This window comes from Scomber japonicus, chromosome 5 (genome assembly GCF_027409825.1).
Source record: "Scomber japonicus isolate fScoJap1 chromosome 5, fScoJap1.pri, whole genome shotgun sequence".
Lineage (NCBI taxonomy): Eukaryota > Metazoa > Chordata > Actinopteri > Scombriformes > Scombridae > Scomber > Scomber japonicus.
In genome coordinates, this window is record NC_070582.1 from 7,482,375 (window position 1) to 7,502,130 (window position 19,756).

The 19,756-nt window shown below is 38.3% G+C and overlaps 1 protein-coding gene across 1 annotated transcript in view; it reads left to right on the forward strand.

Moving 5' to 3' along the window:
* The window catches only part of LOC128358411 (copine-8-like), an 80,939-nt gene that overhangs the window by 48,436 nt on the left and 12,747 nt on the right, over window positions 1-19,756 (forward strand). The window contains exons 8-13 of the mRNA XM_053318670.1: window positions 3,365-3,428; window positions 8,425-8,528; window positions 9,222-9,326; window positions 13,103-13,144; window positions 15,908-15,983; window positions 18,382-18,438. Of these exons, the coding sequence (XP_053174645.1) occupies window positions 3,365-3,428; window positions 8,425-8,528; window positions 9,222-9,326; window positions 13,103-13,144; window positions 15,908-15,983; window positions 18,382-18,438 (448 nt within the window). The remainder of the gene's footprint in view (window positions 1-3,364; window positions 3,429-8,424; window positions 8,529-9,221; window positions 9,327-13,102; window positions 13,145-15,907; window positions 15,984-18,381; window positions 18,439-19,756) is intronic.

Genomic DNA, 19,756 nt, shown 5'->3' on the forward strand with positions numbered 1-19,756 from the left:
ACAGTATGGTTAATGTATTGTTAATGTTGGGGGAAGATGATGGTTAGTGTAAATTAGAGCCACCCAATATGGAAGCAATCCTAGAGATACCAGGCTGTCTATCATTGTGTGTGGAATTTAATCAGAATTTAAGATAAGGCTGGTAAGTTTCTTCATTTTCTTACTATCAATAAATCTCACATGCAGAGCCAAACTGACTGACTTACAAAATATTTACAAGTATTTACGGTGTATCAAAAGCCTGATATATCATTTTCCTCTGTGCCATAGACCTCCTTTGTAGTCCAAATACTATTAAAAACACTGTTGCCCTGGGTGACATGTGTTTTCAGTTCAAAGAGTTTTGGGCATGCTAGTTTGTTTAGAAATGGCTACAAAGAATAACAGCAATCTCATTTTCAGTCTCTGGAGAGCAGTTCTGTGTACGGCAGACGACACTGAGCATGTGTGACAATGCATGTTTTGTTTACAGCGCTATGCTAGCTGGTTGTGCTACATATCACAACCTCTTGATTTCACACCAGCTTGTACATTGTAAATACCCTCCCTCCCTCCCTCCCTCCCTCCCTCCCACTTTCCTCCCTTCCTTCTTTCCTTTCCCTCCTTCCTTCCTCCCTCCCTCCCTCCTTTTCTTCCTTCTTCCTCCCTCCCTTCCTTCCTTCTTCCTCAATTCCTTTATCCTTTCCTTCCTTCTTCCTAACTTCCTCCATTCCTTCTTTCCTTTCCCTCCTTCCTTCCTTCCTTCCTTCCTTCCTTCCTTCCTTCCTTCCTTCCTTCCTTCCTTCCTTCCTTCCTCCCTTCCTCCTTTCCTTCCTTCCTTCTTCCTCCCTCCCTTCCTTCTTCCTCAATTCCTTCCTCCTTTCCTTCCTTCTTCCTACCTTCCTCAGTTCCTTCCTCCTTCCTTCCTTCCTTCCTTCCTTTCTTCCTTCCTTCCTTCCTTTCTTCCTTCCTTCCTTCCTTCCTTCCTTCCTTCCTTCCTTCCCTCCTTCCCTCCTTCTTTCCTTCCTTCCTTCATTCCTTCCTTCCTCAAGATCTTTAGCTCTGTTTCTGTGTCACCTAGAGTGTTTCTGACACTCTCACAAGAAACATGTGGAGGTTTTCCTTTTTCCTTTCTGGAAAGACTGTATTTATACATGTAGTCGCTTTGGCTCAGGAGCTACAGGCATTTTAATTTGGGTCATTTCAGTTTTTGCTCCAAAAATAAGGACAGCATTGAAGAGGGTAAGAAACATTGTCCTGATGTTGCCTTCACTCAAAAACCTCTCATCTTCTTCTCCATCCTTCCTCTCTCTCTGCCACTGTGACTCTATCCATCTCTTTCTTTTCCCCTCAATCTCTCTCTCTCTCTCTCTTTCAGTCATTTTTCCATCTGCCCCCTTACTGAGCCACCTCTCTGCTCGTACAGTGAATTAATTTCACTGAATGCTTCCCTGTGCATCAAAGGACGTCGGTGTGTCTCAGGTGACGGGGAGTTTCAAAGCCCCGCTTCAATTTGCCCGTCAGATTCTCTACATGTGATATTGTAGGCTCTGTCTGCCATTACTGGACAGTACTTAGCCAAATGAAATTATCTCTGCCCTTCCTCGTTCTGAATCAGGCCCGGGGTCTGTGGCATTCATTTTGTCTATTTTTAGTGGACTTTCTCCTTTGGCTTTATCGGCTGAATGTTACGCTTCACCAGCTCAGGATGTAAACAAACACTGTAGCTGAAATGTCACTGGATACGTTTACATTATTTTGAGGGTTGTAGGTTTTTATTCACCGTTAATTATTATTTGTTCATTTAGACAATCAGACAATGAATGTGAGAAAGACGGAGAGGAAGAGACGCATGAACCCACGTCTACAGGGGTCACAAGTGTTAGGATTTATACGCTTTGTGTTTTTCATTGAATATATGAATTAGCTCAGGTGAATAATCTGGACAGCTACACTCTCATAAACATCACAATAGTGAAGAGGGAAAAGGTCAGAATAGCATGATTATTATTACACATTATTATTATTATTATTATTATTATTAGTCATTAAATATGTCAGTTTGCTGGAAACTGTTGTATTTGTTACTAGTGTGTGGTGGATTGTTACATGAAGTGGCTTTATCAGGTTAGATTAAACTCAACTTTGATGACATTAAACAGAACATTTTTTTTAACTATAATCATGTCTTTAAATTCAAAATTCTCAAAAGTTAGTAAGCGCCATAGGCAATGCCTTGTTTTTAAAGACTTATATAAATTTAGCACACATGAGAAAATGAATGAATAGTAGCAGTAACTTTTATTTTTACTTTATCGTTGATCATTGAGGGGTGACTCTTATTTTCCATGACATTGAGTCAATTTAGTGTTTTTAACCCTCCTGTTGTCCTCGAGTCAAGGAAGGAAGGGAGGAAGAAGGAAGGAAAGGAGGGATGAAGGGAGGGAGGAAAGGAGGAAGAAGGAAGGAAAGGAGGGAGGAAGGAAGGGAGGAAGGAAGGAAGGAAAAGAAAGGAAAGAAGGACAGAGGAAAGAAGGAAGGGGGAAGGTGGCGGGGAGGAAAGAAAGAGAGAAGGAAGGAAGGAAGGAAAGAAAGAGGGACGAAAGGAGGAAGCAAGGACAGAAGGAAGGAAGAAAAGGGGATGGAGGGAAGAAAGAAGGAAGGATAAAAAGAAAGTAGCAGGAAGGGAGGAAGGAAGGAACAGTAAAAACAGACGGGGTCAATTTGACTCGGGAGAACGACACAAAATTTGGTAAAAAGTTTTTATGGTTACACCACTTAGACATTTTTGCCATAATCTTTTAAAATATTCTCTCAAAATGGATTAAAAGCAGAAATTTTATGCTGGGTCCACAAAAATAGAATATGTGCAAGTTATTCATGCATTTATTTTCAAACTTTAACCCCTTTAGATTTCACTTCATTGACCCATGTATGTGAGGATATAATCAATCAGTATTCCCTGAATCAGAGGTCTTAGTCTGTCAGGATGTTGGAGAGCCTCGTGATTTTGTGCGTCACAGTTAAAGCCAATTAAATGAACTGTGCGACGCATTTACAAGCCGACCAGCAATGAATACACATCCCCACATCGCTGATAGACGTCGGCAGGTGTGACTAAAGCAGCAGCTACGTATTTTAGGATAGGCTTCGTCGTGGGTCACATTCAAATTAATTATGTGCAATTACATACAAGTCAGTTTGAAATACAGATCAGGACAAAGTTAAACATGTTTTTAATTAGTTGTCGTAGAACATTACTCTCTTACACCCCTCAGACTGATTCCCCCTGCAGCTCTGGGTATTGAAACTGTTGTCCTGCCTGTCACAAACACATGGCTTGAAGCTTATAGCTGCTAATGGAAAATATTCTCTTGTCTTCTAGCGGGATCCCCGGGAAGAAATGCGGCACCATCATAGTTAGAGCAGAGGAGCTGAGCAACTGCAGGGTAAGACTCTGTTTGGTTCCTTTGTTTTAACAACTAAGAACTTATCTTGACTTTCAGATACTTTCTCTGCTAATCAATCCAAATGACCTGATCTGGAGCTCAACGCAGTTTAACCCTGCTGTTGTCCTCGAGTCAAGGAAGGAAGGGAGGAAGAAGGAAGGAAGGGAGGAAGGAAGGAAGGAAAGGAGGGAAGGAAGGGAGGAAATGAAAGAAGAAAAGGAGGAAGGAAAGGAAGGATGGAGGAAATAAGGAAGGAAGGGAGGGAGGGAAAAAGGAAAAGAGGAAGGGAGGAAGGAAAGAAAGAAGGACAAAGGAAAGAAGGAGGGGAGGAAGACAGAAAGAAGGAAGAAAGGAAGGACAGAAGGAAGGAAAGAAAGAGAAGGAGGGAGGGAGGGAGGGTGGGAGGGAGGAAGGACAGAAGGAAGGAAGGAAGGAAGGAAGGAAGGAACAGTCAAAACAGATGGGGTCAATTTGACCCGGGATGACAACACAAAGGTTAAAAGAAAAACTGTGTGACACAAGTTTGTTTTTTTCTGGTTGTAAGAAGTTGGTTTTTGCTCAAAATGGTCAAATTTGCAGCTGGATTTTGCAAGATCACAAGAAATGTACACAATAATCCTACAAACACACAGTACACACACTCATATGCCAATTTATTAGGTCCAACTAGCTAAAACTAACATCTCTTATTCAATATATTTTATTATTAGTGGAAGTATTGCATAGTCAAACATACACAAATTAAAGGTTTAACTGTATACTAAGAATATAAATATATATTATACATCATTCTTCTTCCAATTTGGTGATGCTTATATACTGCAGTATCCCCCATCATGCCCCAAGGGAGACAAGCACATCCATAATGACACCTACATACATTCACACTCACACTCAAGGGAAGCAGCTGCAATACGTATCCTAGCACTAGTAATAATAACAGATCTGCAAAAAAAAAATCTTACATATACATATACATAAATATATTATAAGTAGTCACAATTCATTATTGATACATTCATAGATTTCTGAAGCCCGATCTGTATCTCGTCTTCTAGTCTAATTAAGAGTAGCTGCCAGGTATGCAGGAAGTCGTCCCATCAGTCTTTAGTCATGTATGAAAATCTTTCAGGTGGAATTAAACTGAAAAAATTATTCAATTTAAAGGGAAACGTCTCAGAACAGCTATGCAATAAATCCTACATTAGCCCCATTTGATGTTGATGATGATGTTGATGATGATGATGATGCAACAAGAATATTATACAGTAACTTTTAATGAATGTGGGATTTATTGCATTAGTCTTTCCTAGATACTTAATAAAGTGATATTTAAGTATATAAACACATATGCTATATATATATATATATGTAGTGTAGGTTCCCTTACAGTTCACTTTCCTTATTGCACTGATATTGCTTCACGATTGCACCATGGATATTATTTGTTAGACAATAGTGTTGCTATGATACCATGTTTGACTTCAATTAGAGAAGTACATTATCTAAAAGTGTGCTTTCTAAAAATACCACAGTACTGCTGCAAGCCAGAAGAAGCATAAGGCACTGTCACATAATGTGTCCTTTATTTTAACAAGTTGTTTTTACCACTTCTGATGTAACTTTTTTTCTTTTTTCTTTTTTTTGGTTTTTTTGGAGTTAGTTTTTTGTTTGTGTTGGCTCTGCTGTGCTTGTTGTCAACCAATTAAAGAGAACTAGGTTTCATTTTGAGACATTTTTATCAAGTCTTCAGATGATTTTTATGCTGACTGCTGAAAGTCTTTTGTACAGAGGCAGACTGCGACTCTGTCTATTCAAATCCTTCTTTCTTTTAAATGGGGGAAAAAAATATACCTCTAACATTTTGAGACTGTTCCAAAAAAAAGAAAAGAAAAGTAGCAGCTATCTCTTAGGTTCCTTTGCCATTTTGGTGAAGATAAATCAACTTACAACCATTTTTAATGTTTCCAGTGAAGACACAGATGAGTGTCATAGCTATTTTATTTTCTTCAGAAGTCAAAATATCAAAAAAAGTAAATGTCACATATGGTTTTCATTCCTCCAGAATCAAAAGGAAATGGCTCTGAGCTGCCTTATTGCACGAGGAAAGAAAACCATTGCAGAGGCAGAGCGAACCATTTGTCTCCTGGCAATAGATACCAGAATGTATTGGAGCTGTACTGTTATCTCCATCCAGGGAAATACTGGAAATTGCTTAATTAAGGGGAACGCAGGGCACCAAAAAACGTTAATTACATTTACTCTTTATTAGAAAAATAACTCATGTAATCTCATGAAATAGACATTTTAGATGATATCATGTTGATAATATACAAGTGTCAGACTATTCATGGGTGGAAATAAGCTTTAGAAACTTGATTTTATCCTCTAATCCCAGTTTGGAGAGAGAGAGAGACACAGAGAGACAGAGACACACACAGAGAGACAGAGACACACACAGAGAGACAGAGACACACACAGAGAGAGAGACACACACACAGAGAGAGAGAGAGAGACAGAGAGAGAGACAGAGACAGAGAGAGAGAGACAGAGAGAGATGATGATGATGATGATGATGAATGTTTCATTTCAGCTCCCAGACCTCTGCATTCACTAGTGCAAATTGTTTCATCTGTTTTATTGAAAAAATATTAAATTTGCGGTTACACCCTCGCACAAACCAAGAATGTGAAAACAAATGATTAAGTTTTGGGGGCTTTCTACAAGATTATGAACATCTTGCGAATTCTCTTCATTTTCATACAATTACATTAACCGAGCAAATAATAGCTTGTAGTCATATTGGTCTTTGTGCTCGTCCAAATATTTTGAAATATGGACTTTTTGTACCAATAAACCTGAAAATTATATTCAATCTCAATGACAGGAAACTTAATTTTAGTCACCACAAAGCAATTTATGTCTGAAAACACTATCCAGTGCTGTGTTAGACTTATGACTGATGTTTAACTCTATTATCTATTCATTAAAACAGATTACATTACAGATCAAAGATATACTGCTGCTGTACACTACCAGATAATCCAACAGTAACACACATCATACACATTATAAATACTTACTACGATAAATGACTCAGGATAAATACTAACTATGAATAAAAACTCAAAATTATCAATTCAATTCGATTTTAGTTTTTTCTTTTTAACCCTCCTGTTGTCCTCAGGTCAAGGAAGGACAGAAGGAAGGAAGAGAGGGAGGAAGGAAAGGAGTAAGGAGGAAAAGAGGAAGGAAGGAAAGGAGTAAGGAGGGAGGGAGGGAGGAAAGGAGGAAGGAAGGGAGGAAGTAAGGAAGAAAGGAAAGGAGGACTGAAGGAAGGAAGAAAGGAAGGAAGGAAAAAAAGAGTAAGGAGGGAGGGAGGAAAAGAGGAAGGAAGGAAGGAAGGAAGGAAGGAAAGAAGGAAAGGAGTAAGGAGGGAGGAAAGGAGGAAGGAAGGAAGAAACGAACAAACGAAGGCACGAAAGGAGTAAGGAGGGAGGGAGGGAGGAAGGAAGGAAAGGAGGAAGAAAGGAAGGAAGGATGGAAGGAGGAGGGAGCAAAGAAATAGGGGAGGACGGGAAGAAGAATGGAAGGAAGGAAGGAAGGAAGGAAAGAAAGAGAGAAGGAGGGGGGAGCAAAGAAAGAGGGAAGAAGGAAGGAAAAATTAAAGAAAGAGGAAAGAAGGAACAATAAAAAGAGATGGGGTCAATTTGACCCGGGAGGACGACAGGAGGGTTAAAAAACATATAAATGAGAGTGAGTCATTTCTGGGTTGAGTTTCGGGGGGGAATCCTCTCAGCCTGCGTACTGCTCCAACAAGCTCCACCTATCACAAGATTACGCCAGCCTCTAAAATTAGATTCTGAGGGGAAAAAAAGAAAAAAAGAAAAAAAGTTGAACACGGACACACCGCTGCTTACATAGCTGAATATTGCTTTGAGTGCACAGTAATAATTTAAGATGAGCTGAATAGGAAAAGAGAGAGGGAACGTGAGCTTTCTGTCACCTGCAGAAAATTACACAAATGCACCAAAATCAAGGTAGAAAAAAAAAATCACCTTTTTTTCATGAGAATGTGTCTTTTTATTTTTTTTTTGTAAAGATTTGTTTTATTAACAGATATTTATTATTACAGCATATTTGTGGTTTACAACATCAAGCACTTCCAGCTTGTGCAAAATAAAATAAAATAACTGCTTTTCCAGTCTGTCCAGAATATATGCCATCAGTTTCCATTAAAAAATAAAAAATAAAATAAAAAGTTAACAAATATATATATATATATATGTATATATCATCAGGATGTGTCTTGATTTAATGCTTTATGTACAGCTAATAAACAGAGAAGTGATTTGGACTTTTACTCTATATCAGGGGTGTCAAACATGTGGCCCGTGGGCCAGAACCGGCCCGCCGAGGGGTGCGATCCGGCCCACTTTCCTTTCTGTGTTCTTTTCCTTCCTCCCCTTCTTCCTTCTGTCCTTTCTTCCTTCCTTCCTTCCTCCATTTCTTCCATCTGTCCTTCTTACCTTCCTGTTTTCCTGTCTTCATTAGTTCCTTCCTTCCTTCCTTCCTTCCTCTGTTTCTTCCATCTGTCCTTCCATCCTACCTTTTTTATCTCTTTCCTTTTGTCTGTCTTTCCTTCCTTCCCTTCTTATTTCCTTCCTTCCTTCCATCTGTCCTTCCTCCTTTTCTTCCATCTGTCCTTCCTCCCTTTCTTCCTCCATTTCTTCCACCTGTCCTTTCTACTTTACTTCCTTCCTTTCTTCCCTCTTTCATTTTGTCTGTCTTTCCTTCCTTCCCTTCTTATTTCCTTCCTTCCTTCCCTCCATCTTTTTAATGATCCGGCCCACATGCGATCAAATTGGTCTGTATGTGGCCCTTGAATGAAAATGAGTTTGACACCTCTGCTCTATATACTAGCACCTCATATTCTATATCATAGCAGACCTGAGCCTGTGTAACATCTGTATTTTGTTACCTTCTCTCCTTTCAGGAGTCGGTGATGCTGCAGTTTTGTGGGAACAAACTGGATAAGAAGGACTTCTTCGGAAAATCAGATCCTTTTCTCGTCTTTTACCGCAGTAACGAAGACGGATCGTAAGTTGACACGGAAATTTCCCCGTTGGTGTTTGTGGACATCAAATCACTGCTGCTATCTGGATGTTTATATGTTACGTACACACAGATACACACATGCAGTATATATAGACGGTGGAAAAAAAATGCCTGAAATTACATATAGACTCTGAGCAGGATTGTTCATGCTCCAAAAAGCTCCCATACAGAGGCTATCTATAAGGACTAAACTGCAAATGTGACGTTACATAATACTCGGTGCTGTATATGTGACTTATGTCGTCCAGCCGTCAAACAGGAGAAAACAGCAGACGGAGGGATGAGCAGAGATAATAGGACAGAGTTGACGGGAAGAGAGGGATGAGATGGAGATAAGTGAAAACTGTGAGCAGAAGAGATCGCAGTCTCTTCGCCCCGCAGATGCTTTTATTCAAGTCGACTTCAGCTTCTCGCACTTAACACATTCTCTTTTTGTGCAGCTGGGTATTTACTGCTGCAGCCTAAATGTTGCGCTGCGGGCTATAACAGCAGTATACGCTGCAGCAACAAAGAGCCAGACTTGGTGCCACATAGAAAAGAAACAGGAAGTGGTCATTTAAGCCCAGATAACCAGCTTCATAAAATACTTAATAACAAACAGAGAGGGTGCTCTTAGGGTTTTGTTTTATACCTTATTTATCATCTGTTAACAGCTTTTCACTTTATGTCTCACAGGTATACCATCTGCCACAAAACAGAGGTGGTGAAGAATACTCTGGATCCGGTGTGGCAGGCTTTTAAAATCCCTGTCAGGGCGCTTTGCAACGGAGATTATGACAGGTACAGTAAGAGACAATAAGGAGTCCCATCCATGCATGAACACAAACATTTTACTGTTAAACTGGTCAAATAATACTTTACAGGTAAGCTGAATCAACAATATCAACAAGAATCAACAATATTTTACTGTAGAGGTCAAAAAGAAAAATGCACTTAAACCAATTTTAACTTCTCTAATATGAAAAATGTCTCAGTCGCAGGGGTGGATTTAGGAGTTGAGAAGATCCGGGGCTAAGACCACAGCACCCAGAGACATTTTTTTTTTTACATCTGCAGAATTTAATTTTATTGCATTGTATGACTACTGCAAACATTAGGAGCAGTGATCTATTTCTGTCCTTATAAACTATTTTCCAAAAAGAATATACATAAAAATAAATAAATAACAATAAGGAATTAAAAGTTAAAAAAAAAATATTGTTAACTCTGTAACACGGCCTCAACTTAAATGTCTTCATAAGTTTCACTCTTAATAACTGTTAAAATGGTAAAATAATACTTCACAGAATAGAAATAAGTAAGGAGTCCCACAAACACAAACATTTTACAGGTAAACTGAATCAAGAATATCAACAATATTTTACTGTAGTCAAACACTTTACATCTGGAGAGACTGAGATTCTACAATGAAGATAGAGGGGATACGTTTGATAAAACATGGGACCCAGTACTGAATTACCTTAAAAATGTGAGCCCATAGACACTGACTATTGTACACAGCCTCATAGTGCAAACAAGAGTATGATCTTGTACTGTATATGTCTACCGACCTATTTATTTTATTCTATTATTTCTTATTATTCCATTTATTCTATTCTATTATTATTATTTATTTATTTTTTTTCTACTTTTATATTTTGTCTATAGTAGATACTCATTTTATGACCATGAAATATCGTTGTAATGCTTGATGTGCTGTGTTCTTCTTTTTTTTCTTCATTTTTCTCTACATTGAAAATCAATAAACATATTTCTTAAAAAAGAAACAATATTTTACTGTAAAGGTCAAAAAGTGTGATAAGAGTCTCAATAAAACTGCAGTTAGACCAATTTTAACTTCTCTAATGTGAAAAATGTCTCAGTTGTAGTTTCATTTTAAAAGGGATTTGATCGAGTAGCTGGAGGATTTGATTTTTCCAAAGTGGGCCTGATTTTAATATGAACACAAATGTGAAACTGTTTGTTTGCATTATACCTCGCCCACATTGTTAGATAGCAGCTAGAAGGTATAAATAAATAAATTAGGCTTCAAACAATGTTTTTATCCACACACACACACACGTCTGGTCCATGATATCGCTCCACTTGCCTCTTCGACCCACGCTCTAATGAGCTCCGGTGTGATTTGGTGTGTGTGTGTGTGTGACAGCGAGGATTAGACGGTGACTCCAAACAACCACCATTAGATTTGGTTTTACAGGAAGAGAAAAAAGAAAGGATTTGGATATGTAAATATTGGATATGTATGTGATGTATAATGAGAGATAGCATGAAAAAAAGGAATATAGAGACACAAGATAAAAACTTGTAAAATGCATTTGTGTCTTTAAGAGTTCAGTTTCAGTCAGATTTGGCGCTTTAATAATATTCTGTGGCAGCTTTACGTGTAAATACCAAACATATCGCCTGTTCACATACACAACAGCATACCATTTTTTTTTTCTTTTTTCTTTTCTTATTATTCATATTCTTGTTAATAAGCAAAAGTTATCTCAAGATACTTTTCACATAGGGCAGGTCTAGACCATCGTGCTTCATAAATCAATCAAAATTAACCATCCTGTTGTCCTCGATTCAAGGAGGGAAGGGAGAAAGAAAGAAGGAAGGAAAGGAGGGAGGAAGGGAGGGAGGGAGGGAGGGAGGGAGGGAGGGAGGGAGGGAGGAAGGAAGGAAGGAAGGAAGGAAGGAAGGGAGGGAGGAAGGAAGGAAGGAAGGAAGGAAGGAAGGAAGGAAGGAAGGAAGGAAAGAAAGACAGAAGGAGGGAGGGAGGAAGGACAGACAGAAGGAGGGAGGGAGGAAGGACAGACAGAAGGAAGAGAGGGAGGGAGGAAAGGAGAGAAGGAAGGATGGAGGAAGGAAGGAAGGAAGGAAGGAAGGAGGGAAGGAAGGAAGGAAAGAAAGAAAGACAGAAGGAGGGAGGGAGGAAGGACAGACAGAAGGAAGAAAGGGAGGAGGGAGGGAGGAAGGGAGGAAGGGAGGAAAGGAAAGAAGGAAGGACGGAGGAAAGAAGGAAGGTAGCAAGGAAGGAAGGTAGGGTGGAGGGAGGAAAAGAGGAAGGCAGGAATGAAGGAAGGAAGGAAGGAAGGAAGGAAGGAAGGAGGGAAGGAAAGAAGGAGGGAGGAAGGAAGAAAGGGGGATGGAAGAAGGAAGGAAGGAAGGAAGGAGGAAGGAAGGAAGGAAGGAGGGAGGAAGGAAGGACAGAAGGAAGGAAGAAAGGGGGATGGAAGGAAGGAAGGAAGGAGGGAGGAAGGAAAAGAGGAAGGGAGGAAAGAAGGAACAGTCAAAACAGACAGGGTCAATTTGATCCAGGAGGACGACATGAAGGTTAAGAAATTCCTTCCATTTTTTCCTCCATTTTTCACGTTGGTGCCCCCCAGCACATCAAATTGGCTGTGGATAATATATGGAGAATTCAGGCCAGGGTCTGATAATTATTTTTCTTTAATAATTAATTGATTGTTCAGTGTATATAATGTAATTTAAAAAATCTTATTCTTTGATGCCCAAGGTGACATATTCAGATTATGGAAAACTAGTATTCATATTTGAGAAGCTGGTACAGTACGAGTACATTTTTACCATTTTTACATTTTAAAGGCATTTTTGCTTTATAAAAATGACTTATCTGTTCCTGATTTCTGATTTAAATGACTAATCCATTATGAAACACATTGACAATTCATTTCCTTTCAATCGACTACTTGATTAATCCTTAAACAGTCAACGTGCACCAGTAGATACATGCATATATACACTTTTTATATCTTAAAATGGGGCAACGTGTCAAAATAAAATCCAAAATATACAAAATATTTTTAAAAATTATTAGTGGAAATGTTTACTTAGGTGCAAATGAGATGCTTAGTGACATCATAGTAAATAAAATAATAATAATTAACATCTCATTTTCCACTCCTGCCTCTTTAAGGGTTAATCAAATAATCATTTCAACTCTAGAGCACTAACATATATAGTGGGGGTCATTTAAGGCCCAACAACAAAGTTTTGCATCAGGGCCCCTAAAGGAGCTTAATTTGAGTTTATTTCCTTGTTCATAGCGTTCACATCCAGCTGTAATCAGCGCTGGACAACCTGGATTTTACTGAAAGCTCAGAAACAGACCACTGAGTGCTGAAAAAGGCAAATAAACAGGGAGTCAGATTATCCAGGAGCTTCTTACTTCTTACTCTTTATTATCTTTGTTCAATTTTAATCCTTATTTCCTTGTGTTACACCAGGCTGCACTGATATCAACCCTTTAAAAAAAACACACACAACAACATAATCTTCCTTTTACTCCTCTCTCTGTGGTTTTTATTCGTCGTCTGGTCTACTTTGGACTCTGGGTTTTCCACAGACGAGTTGTTAGCCTTTTAAGCAGAAAGACTGTAAATCACTGGTGCTAATTGGTTTTTTAATGGAATTTGTGTCTCTCCTCCCTCCCTCCCTCTTTCCCTTCCCTCCTTCCTCCTCTCTCTCTCTCTCTCTCTCTCTCTCTCTCTCTCTCTCTCTCTCTCTCTCTCTCTCTCTCTCTCTCTCTCTCTCTCTCCCAACAGGAGCATTAAGGTGGAGGTATACGACTGGGACAGAGATGGAGGGTAAATTAACTACTTTCTCTCTCTTGTGTTAAAGTGCATTGTATCTTATGATGCTCCATCCACTTACACTGTATCACAGTTTTATTGACACCATGCTGTGAAAGTAAACCCATATATATTTGCAACGAGGCCTTTGAGCAGAGTCGATGTATTGTCGTGGAATTGCTGCTAAAACACTGGACACAGACACAAGAAAGGAAGCACAGACGCTAGAGCTGGGCGATATAGATACAATCAAATATCACAATATGTTTGACCAAATACCTCGATATCAATATCGCAACAATACTGTAGGGATGACTATCGGTGCTTTCAAAAAATATTGACACATTGAGATTTTTTGATAAATAATCATCAGTAATTTGGATAATAAAGTAATAATAGTAATAATGACAAAGTGAGTTAAAAGGAAATCATAGAACAGCTAGAACAATCATTTTACTGTTATGCAGCCTTTAAAACCAGGACAAGACAACACTTCTGCCATATCACGATATTACAATATCCAAATTCTAAGACAATACATAGTCTCACATCACGATATCGATATAATATCCACATATTGCCCAGCCCTAACAGAGACTGACTGACCATTGATTAATAAGCATCCCTCTGTCTCACTATATGCAAAGTCAAACTAACCTCTTTTTATAGTGTTTTTAAGACAAAGAAACATTCTATGATTAGCCAAACGTATCATCATATATGATTTTACCCAATTGAAGAAAACCACTGAATATGTATATGCACATGTTACACTGGTCATGCAACCCCAAAACCAGAGCCTCAGGTCATGAAGGATCTTCTTGACACTTTATTAGGGTCTCCACACCAAAGACTCTGAGCTACTACCTGATTTGGATATAAGCCAAGACAGAAGAAGAGCAATGGACCTCCTAAAGATAACAAAACACACAGTGATGAAGGCTAAAGCAGTGATCTCACATCCACAATCAAAGATTAAAATGATCAAACCAATCATTGATCCTTCTTCACTTTTACTGTCGGCTAATAATCATCTATCAGCTATATATTGATATATTGTGGTGACCAAACTATTTATTAAGCCAACATACAGTAAAGTTTCTTTTTAGTTATAAAACTTTTGTATGAATTCACAAATAAATCTGCACTCACAAAATAAGCTCTCTTTTCTCTCTCTCTCTTTTTCATTTCTGGTGGAGTTAAGACTTCCTAAAAAATAAACAAGTGCCCAAAAAATATAACAGCATATGTGCAAAGTAGGTTAGGACGTTTGGGAATATGGTTACAGATCACACTCCAAAAAATGTTTGTCCTCATGTACCCTTTTTGTTTTTCACTGTCGATACAGTTACAGTAAAAAAAAAAAAAAATCATTGTACATCCCCTCTGATGACAACCCCCGCCCCCCCCTCCTGCTTTATACATTAACTATTAATGCTGCCTGAACGGTCTCCTGACAGATAACTTCATCGAGTCAGGCGGGGAATAAATATGTTGTTTATCTTTTGAAGCGAGTGATTTCAGTGTAACTGTAGCTCAGTTTGCCCCCCCCCCGCCCTCCTCCCCTCCCTTTCATTATTAATTTCACAAGGCAGTTTTTGACATTTCAAGGGCATTTTGCCCTGAGCTCCCATTAATTTCTGACCCTATTTCCAACTGTACTGATTATCTCCATGAAATTATGAAATTGGTTGGTACGCCTACTCCTCCGGTTACTGAGTAGCTTGTTAGTGATACTCCTTGATTTGTCCTGAACTTAGAAGAAGACAATGTGAATGTCACATGAATAAAAGTGGATTAAATACCATTTTTTTTACGGTGATTCTTTGCTTTTTCTAAAACTGCTTCACTAAAGAGATACTTATCATAATACAAGGGTCCCTGCGGATCCTTAAAAAGTCTTAAAGTGTCTTACTTTTTTAAATTCAAGTCAAGCTGGGGGCAGAGTGAATGAGCAGTAGTCTAATTTTTCGTATACTTTTGAGGCAGCAATGGTATTATTTTTTCCATAAAGTTCGTGTAAAGTAAGAATAAATATGTGTTCAGAGTTTGACATACCACAGAAAAGTGTGTTGTTAACCACCCTGACAAATTTGAATGATTAAAAAAAATCACCAAATATATGAAATTAGGCTTTAAAGTTGTGTAAAAATCAGCCTCTTTCTCTGCTACCAAACGCTGTGGGTGTGGCCCCCGAGTCCGCTGAAACCCCGCCCCCTACCAAGTGTCACCTGTCAATCAAAGTCACCACGTCTACCAGAAACATGAACGCTAGGTCTAAGAGCTTTCTGCTGCTAACTCAGCTGCTAGCTCGGCTGCTAACTCGACTACTAGCTGGGCTGCTAACTCGGCTGCTAGCTCGGCGGCTAACACGGCGGCTAACTCAGCTAACTGGCTAACTGTAGACTATAGTAGTAGTAGAGTGCGCTGAATGTATTTATACCTCTACAGCAGCAGAGGCGGGTTTATGCTAATTTTCAGACCCTCCCACTAAGTCCTGAACACAGAAATGTTGAAACACAGTGTGTGAAGCCTAGCTCCACAATTCAAATCTGAATGGTTGAAATGCTTTTTACACCTTTTTTTAGAAATACATTTATGACCTATTTAATGTGTTTAGAAGAAAATGTCTGAATACACGGTCTTCAAAGAGGTATTTAAGTCTTAAAAGCCATTAAATGTACAGATACCCTGTAATAAAGAGTAAAGTTGATATAGTTGATATAGGATTTTTTCCAATGGAGGAGAAATGTAACTTTGTGTGTTTTGTTTTTACAGTCACGACTTTATCGGAGAGTTCAGCACCAGCTACAGAGAAATGTCCAGAAGCCAGTCACAGTTCCACGTCTATGAGGTGATATTCTTCACATTCACACACAAACACACACATTTGTACTTTTACACTTTGACTTAAGCCTTGCCACCTCCCCTAATATTAAACATTGCCAGTCCAAATCAAACTTTAACCCTTAAATTACATGTTAAACTATGTGCTTGCAAATTTGAAATGAGGTCGAGTCAATAATGCCTTAAAATTGGTCCATAATACAGCTGTGATTCAGAGCGCTGGGAACACAATAATGACCTATCAGTCTGCAAAGGGCAACACATAAATTACATGACAGAACGCCCACATACACGACGCAGAAATATTTATCTAGAAATATCATTATAACACAAAATAACACTCTAGTACTGCATTTTTTTTTGGTACAGTGTTTTTACAACAACAGATAACTTCAGAGCCGCTCTCAGGGGAAGAGCTGAGGTTTTTCTCTCAGTAGCAGCAGTTCAGTCAATTCAAAGAGATCAATATGAAGTGAATCACAATGTTTATTGAGGTTAGCAACAAAGAGAAAGAGAGAGAGAGAGAGAGAGAGAGAGAGAGATGTTTGTGAGATTAGACTCATTTAGAAGGAACTCTGAGTTCAGTGATGAAAGAATAGTGAATGAAATGAATGACAGCGTGGCAAATCAGAGGTGACGGAGGTGATGAGAGCAGGAAGAAATAACCACTGATTAAGGAATGAAGGCAAAATGTAAGACTGATCAAGCTGGATTAAGAGAAGTTAGTTAGTTTGTTTACTTAAATATCACAAAACAATTATATTAATCCTAACCTTTCCGTCTGTCCTTCCTCCCTCCCTCCTTCTTTCCTTCTTTTCTTCCTTCCTCCCTCCTTTCCTTCCTTCTTCCTTCCTTTCCTTCTTTCCTCTCTCCTTTCCTTCCTTCTTCCTTCCTCCTTCCTTTACTTCTTTCCTCTCTCCTTTCCTTCCTTCTTCCTTCCTCCTTCCTTTCCTTCTTTTCTCCCTCCTTTCCTTCCTCCTTCCTTCCTCCCTTCCCCCTTTCCTTCCTTCTTCCTCCCTTCCATCATCCCTTCTTCCTCCCTTTCCTTCCTTCCTTGACTCGAGGACAACAGGAGGGTTAAAGAGTCTCTTGTCTGTGTCTTTAAACCAGTGAACTAAGATCATTTGAATTATGACCAGATTTTACTCAAATCTCATAAATCTGAGGGAGTAAATGTGCATCTTTCATCTCGTATACGCCGGTGCCATATGTTCAAAAAACGTTGCTCAGCTGGTGTACGATTCTATCATCATCGTAGTTCAGTGTAAACATAATTCTCAGGTGACCTTTAATATATGTACCACATCAGAGATAAAAATAAGATTCTGCTCTGTCTGTTTTGGATCAACATTTAAAATATAGACACACTCAGACTCAGACAAACAAAAAAAAATGCACCACTTCATTTAAAATGTATTTATAGGCAAAGCACGACCAGCATTTTCAAGAACATTCCTCAAGGTTACTTTTATCCAATTTGAGTGCTTTTCCTTCCTATTGGGAATGCATCACCACTCTATCCTTGTTCAGCTGTTTTTTTATTGATTTGTAAGACTTGCATAATAATTTAAAAATGTAAAAAAAATATATATATATATTTCGATTCAAGTCATCACACTTCCACCACAACATGCTGACATTAACTCTGGTGATGAATTACCCCTCAGATGAAATACACAGTAATGCACAATATATACGATATAAAGACAGCAGCAGTTCCTCAAAAGACAGACCTTCCTCTAATGCTCGGTGCAGTTCACTGACCGGTCCATTAACTTCCTCACCGGCTGTGTGGGAGCCAAGACATAAATCACTGAAGGTCAAGAGTCAGTAAAAGGTGCTTATGAGGCACAACTTGAATCACTTTGAAGAGCTGGGTAGTTCGCTGTCCGCACATGTGACGTAACGGAATCTCAACATCGTGCTTGATGAAAAAAAAACCTTGATGAAGTTTGTATTTGACAAAAAAAAAAAAATGCTGATCTTAACACATCTGAGACTGACTTCAGGCAAGTTTAAATAAGAGTTCTCTGTCGGGATGTTTTGAAGGACAGTGTGGGTTTCTTTATCAGAGCGAGATAAAACTTAATTAAGGCTATGGGTAAAAACAGTCGTACTATCTCCTTAACTAAGAATCCAATGATGTATTGGCTTAAGCACATTTCAAAGGGTTTTTGTGCTTTCTAATCATTTGTAGAATAAAATAAGAGAATCTCGAGAGTAATAAAAGAATGAAAGAAAGAAAAGGCTATTCTTTCAAATAAATTGGGTGAAATTCTGCATTGTATTTATTTATTTTTAAAAAAAGGCATTTATTTGAAGGTTTAATGGGACCAAGAAAAAAAAAGACATGAGTCAGGATTTCAACAATGTGGATTCAGGCTCAGTTTTTTTTCTCTCCACAGGTTTTAAATCCAAAGAAGAAAGGAAAGAAGAAGAAAAAGTACCTAAACTCAGGAACGGTGAGTCAATATCAAGTTTGTTCGGTTTTCACTGCTCATTGATGCTTTTTTCCTATTGTGACGCCACGGCTGCACTTTGCTGCTTGTTCAGTACTGTATGAAACTGAAGGGCTATTCTAAACCTGTGGTGCTGTATTTGACCCCAGTATGAGGTGACTGTGATGTGAGGTAGATGACAAATTCCCTTTGACAAATACTCACCATGCCAGCTACTCTGCTTTACCTCTGACTTGTTGTCCTCTACACTAAGATTAAGACCTCATGACAACTTTGTAAGAAGATTAGTTGCATATTTTACACCATCAACTCTGAGCTTTGAGCATCCCTATACTGTACCTGGGCATCTGTTTTTTTATTTTCCACTTGCAATTCACACTGAATAGAAAAAATGTTTTAAAAAAGAATTAAAAATAGAAAAAGGCAGCTGGCTTGTAGCTTCCTTTACTGACATAACATATAAAATATCATTCATATTCATCTTTCCGTTTGTATTAAAAGTAGAAAAACAAACTGAGCTATGAGGAGTTACATAAAGGAATTCATATTTTATACAGCCTTTAGATTAAACTGTGAAAACAAAAACAAAAACTGTCCTGATCCGCTTGGTCAGGTCTTTCACCTCAGCTGGAAATGAAGTGTTCTGTGGAAAAGTATTACAAACATTAATTTTGTTAAGTACCCTGACAATGTGTATGCACATGTAGATAGTTGCAATATGACACTAGCTTTGACCAGCTTTACCTTGAGTGGATTTTGCTTTTATAAATATGAAATTTAGCTGGTAAAATGAAAAGATTTGTAATATATAGCTAATAAATGTAACTTTTAACGCTTTAATGAATATGGCTGTTTTAAAAGATACACATTATACATGCCTATCTATCTATCTATCTATCTATCTATCTATCTATCTTTCTATCTATCTATCTATCTATCTATCTATCTATCTATCTATCTATCTATCTATCTATCTATCTATCTATCTATCTATCTATCTATCTATCTATCTATCTATCTATCTATCTATCTATCTATCTATCTATCTATCTGCCATGCATGCATTTGATGAGCTTGTATTGTAAGAGTATGTAAGTAATTTACAGTAATTAGTAATTAGTTTGTAATTGTTGTTCATCATTGAGAGAAACTGGCTGCGAGGAATTTAATTTCAAGTTCATTTATTCATGTCGCTCATTATTTCAAGCATGTAGCAAATTACTTTGTACAGAGGGCAGAAAAGAAACTGTATTATAGCTCACTAATGAACAATTAGCCAGGTCAAAGTAATGTAATACAGTAATGCAACAAACATGAAATA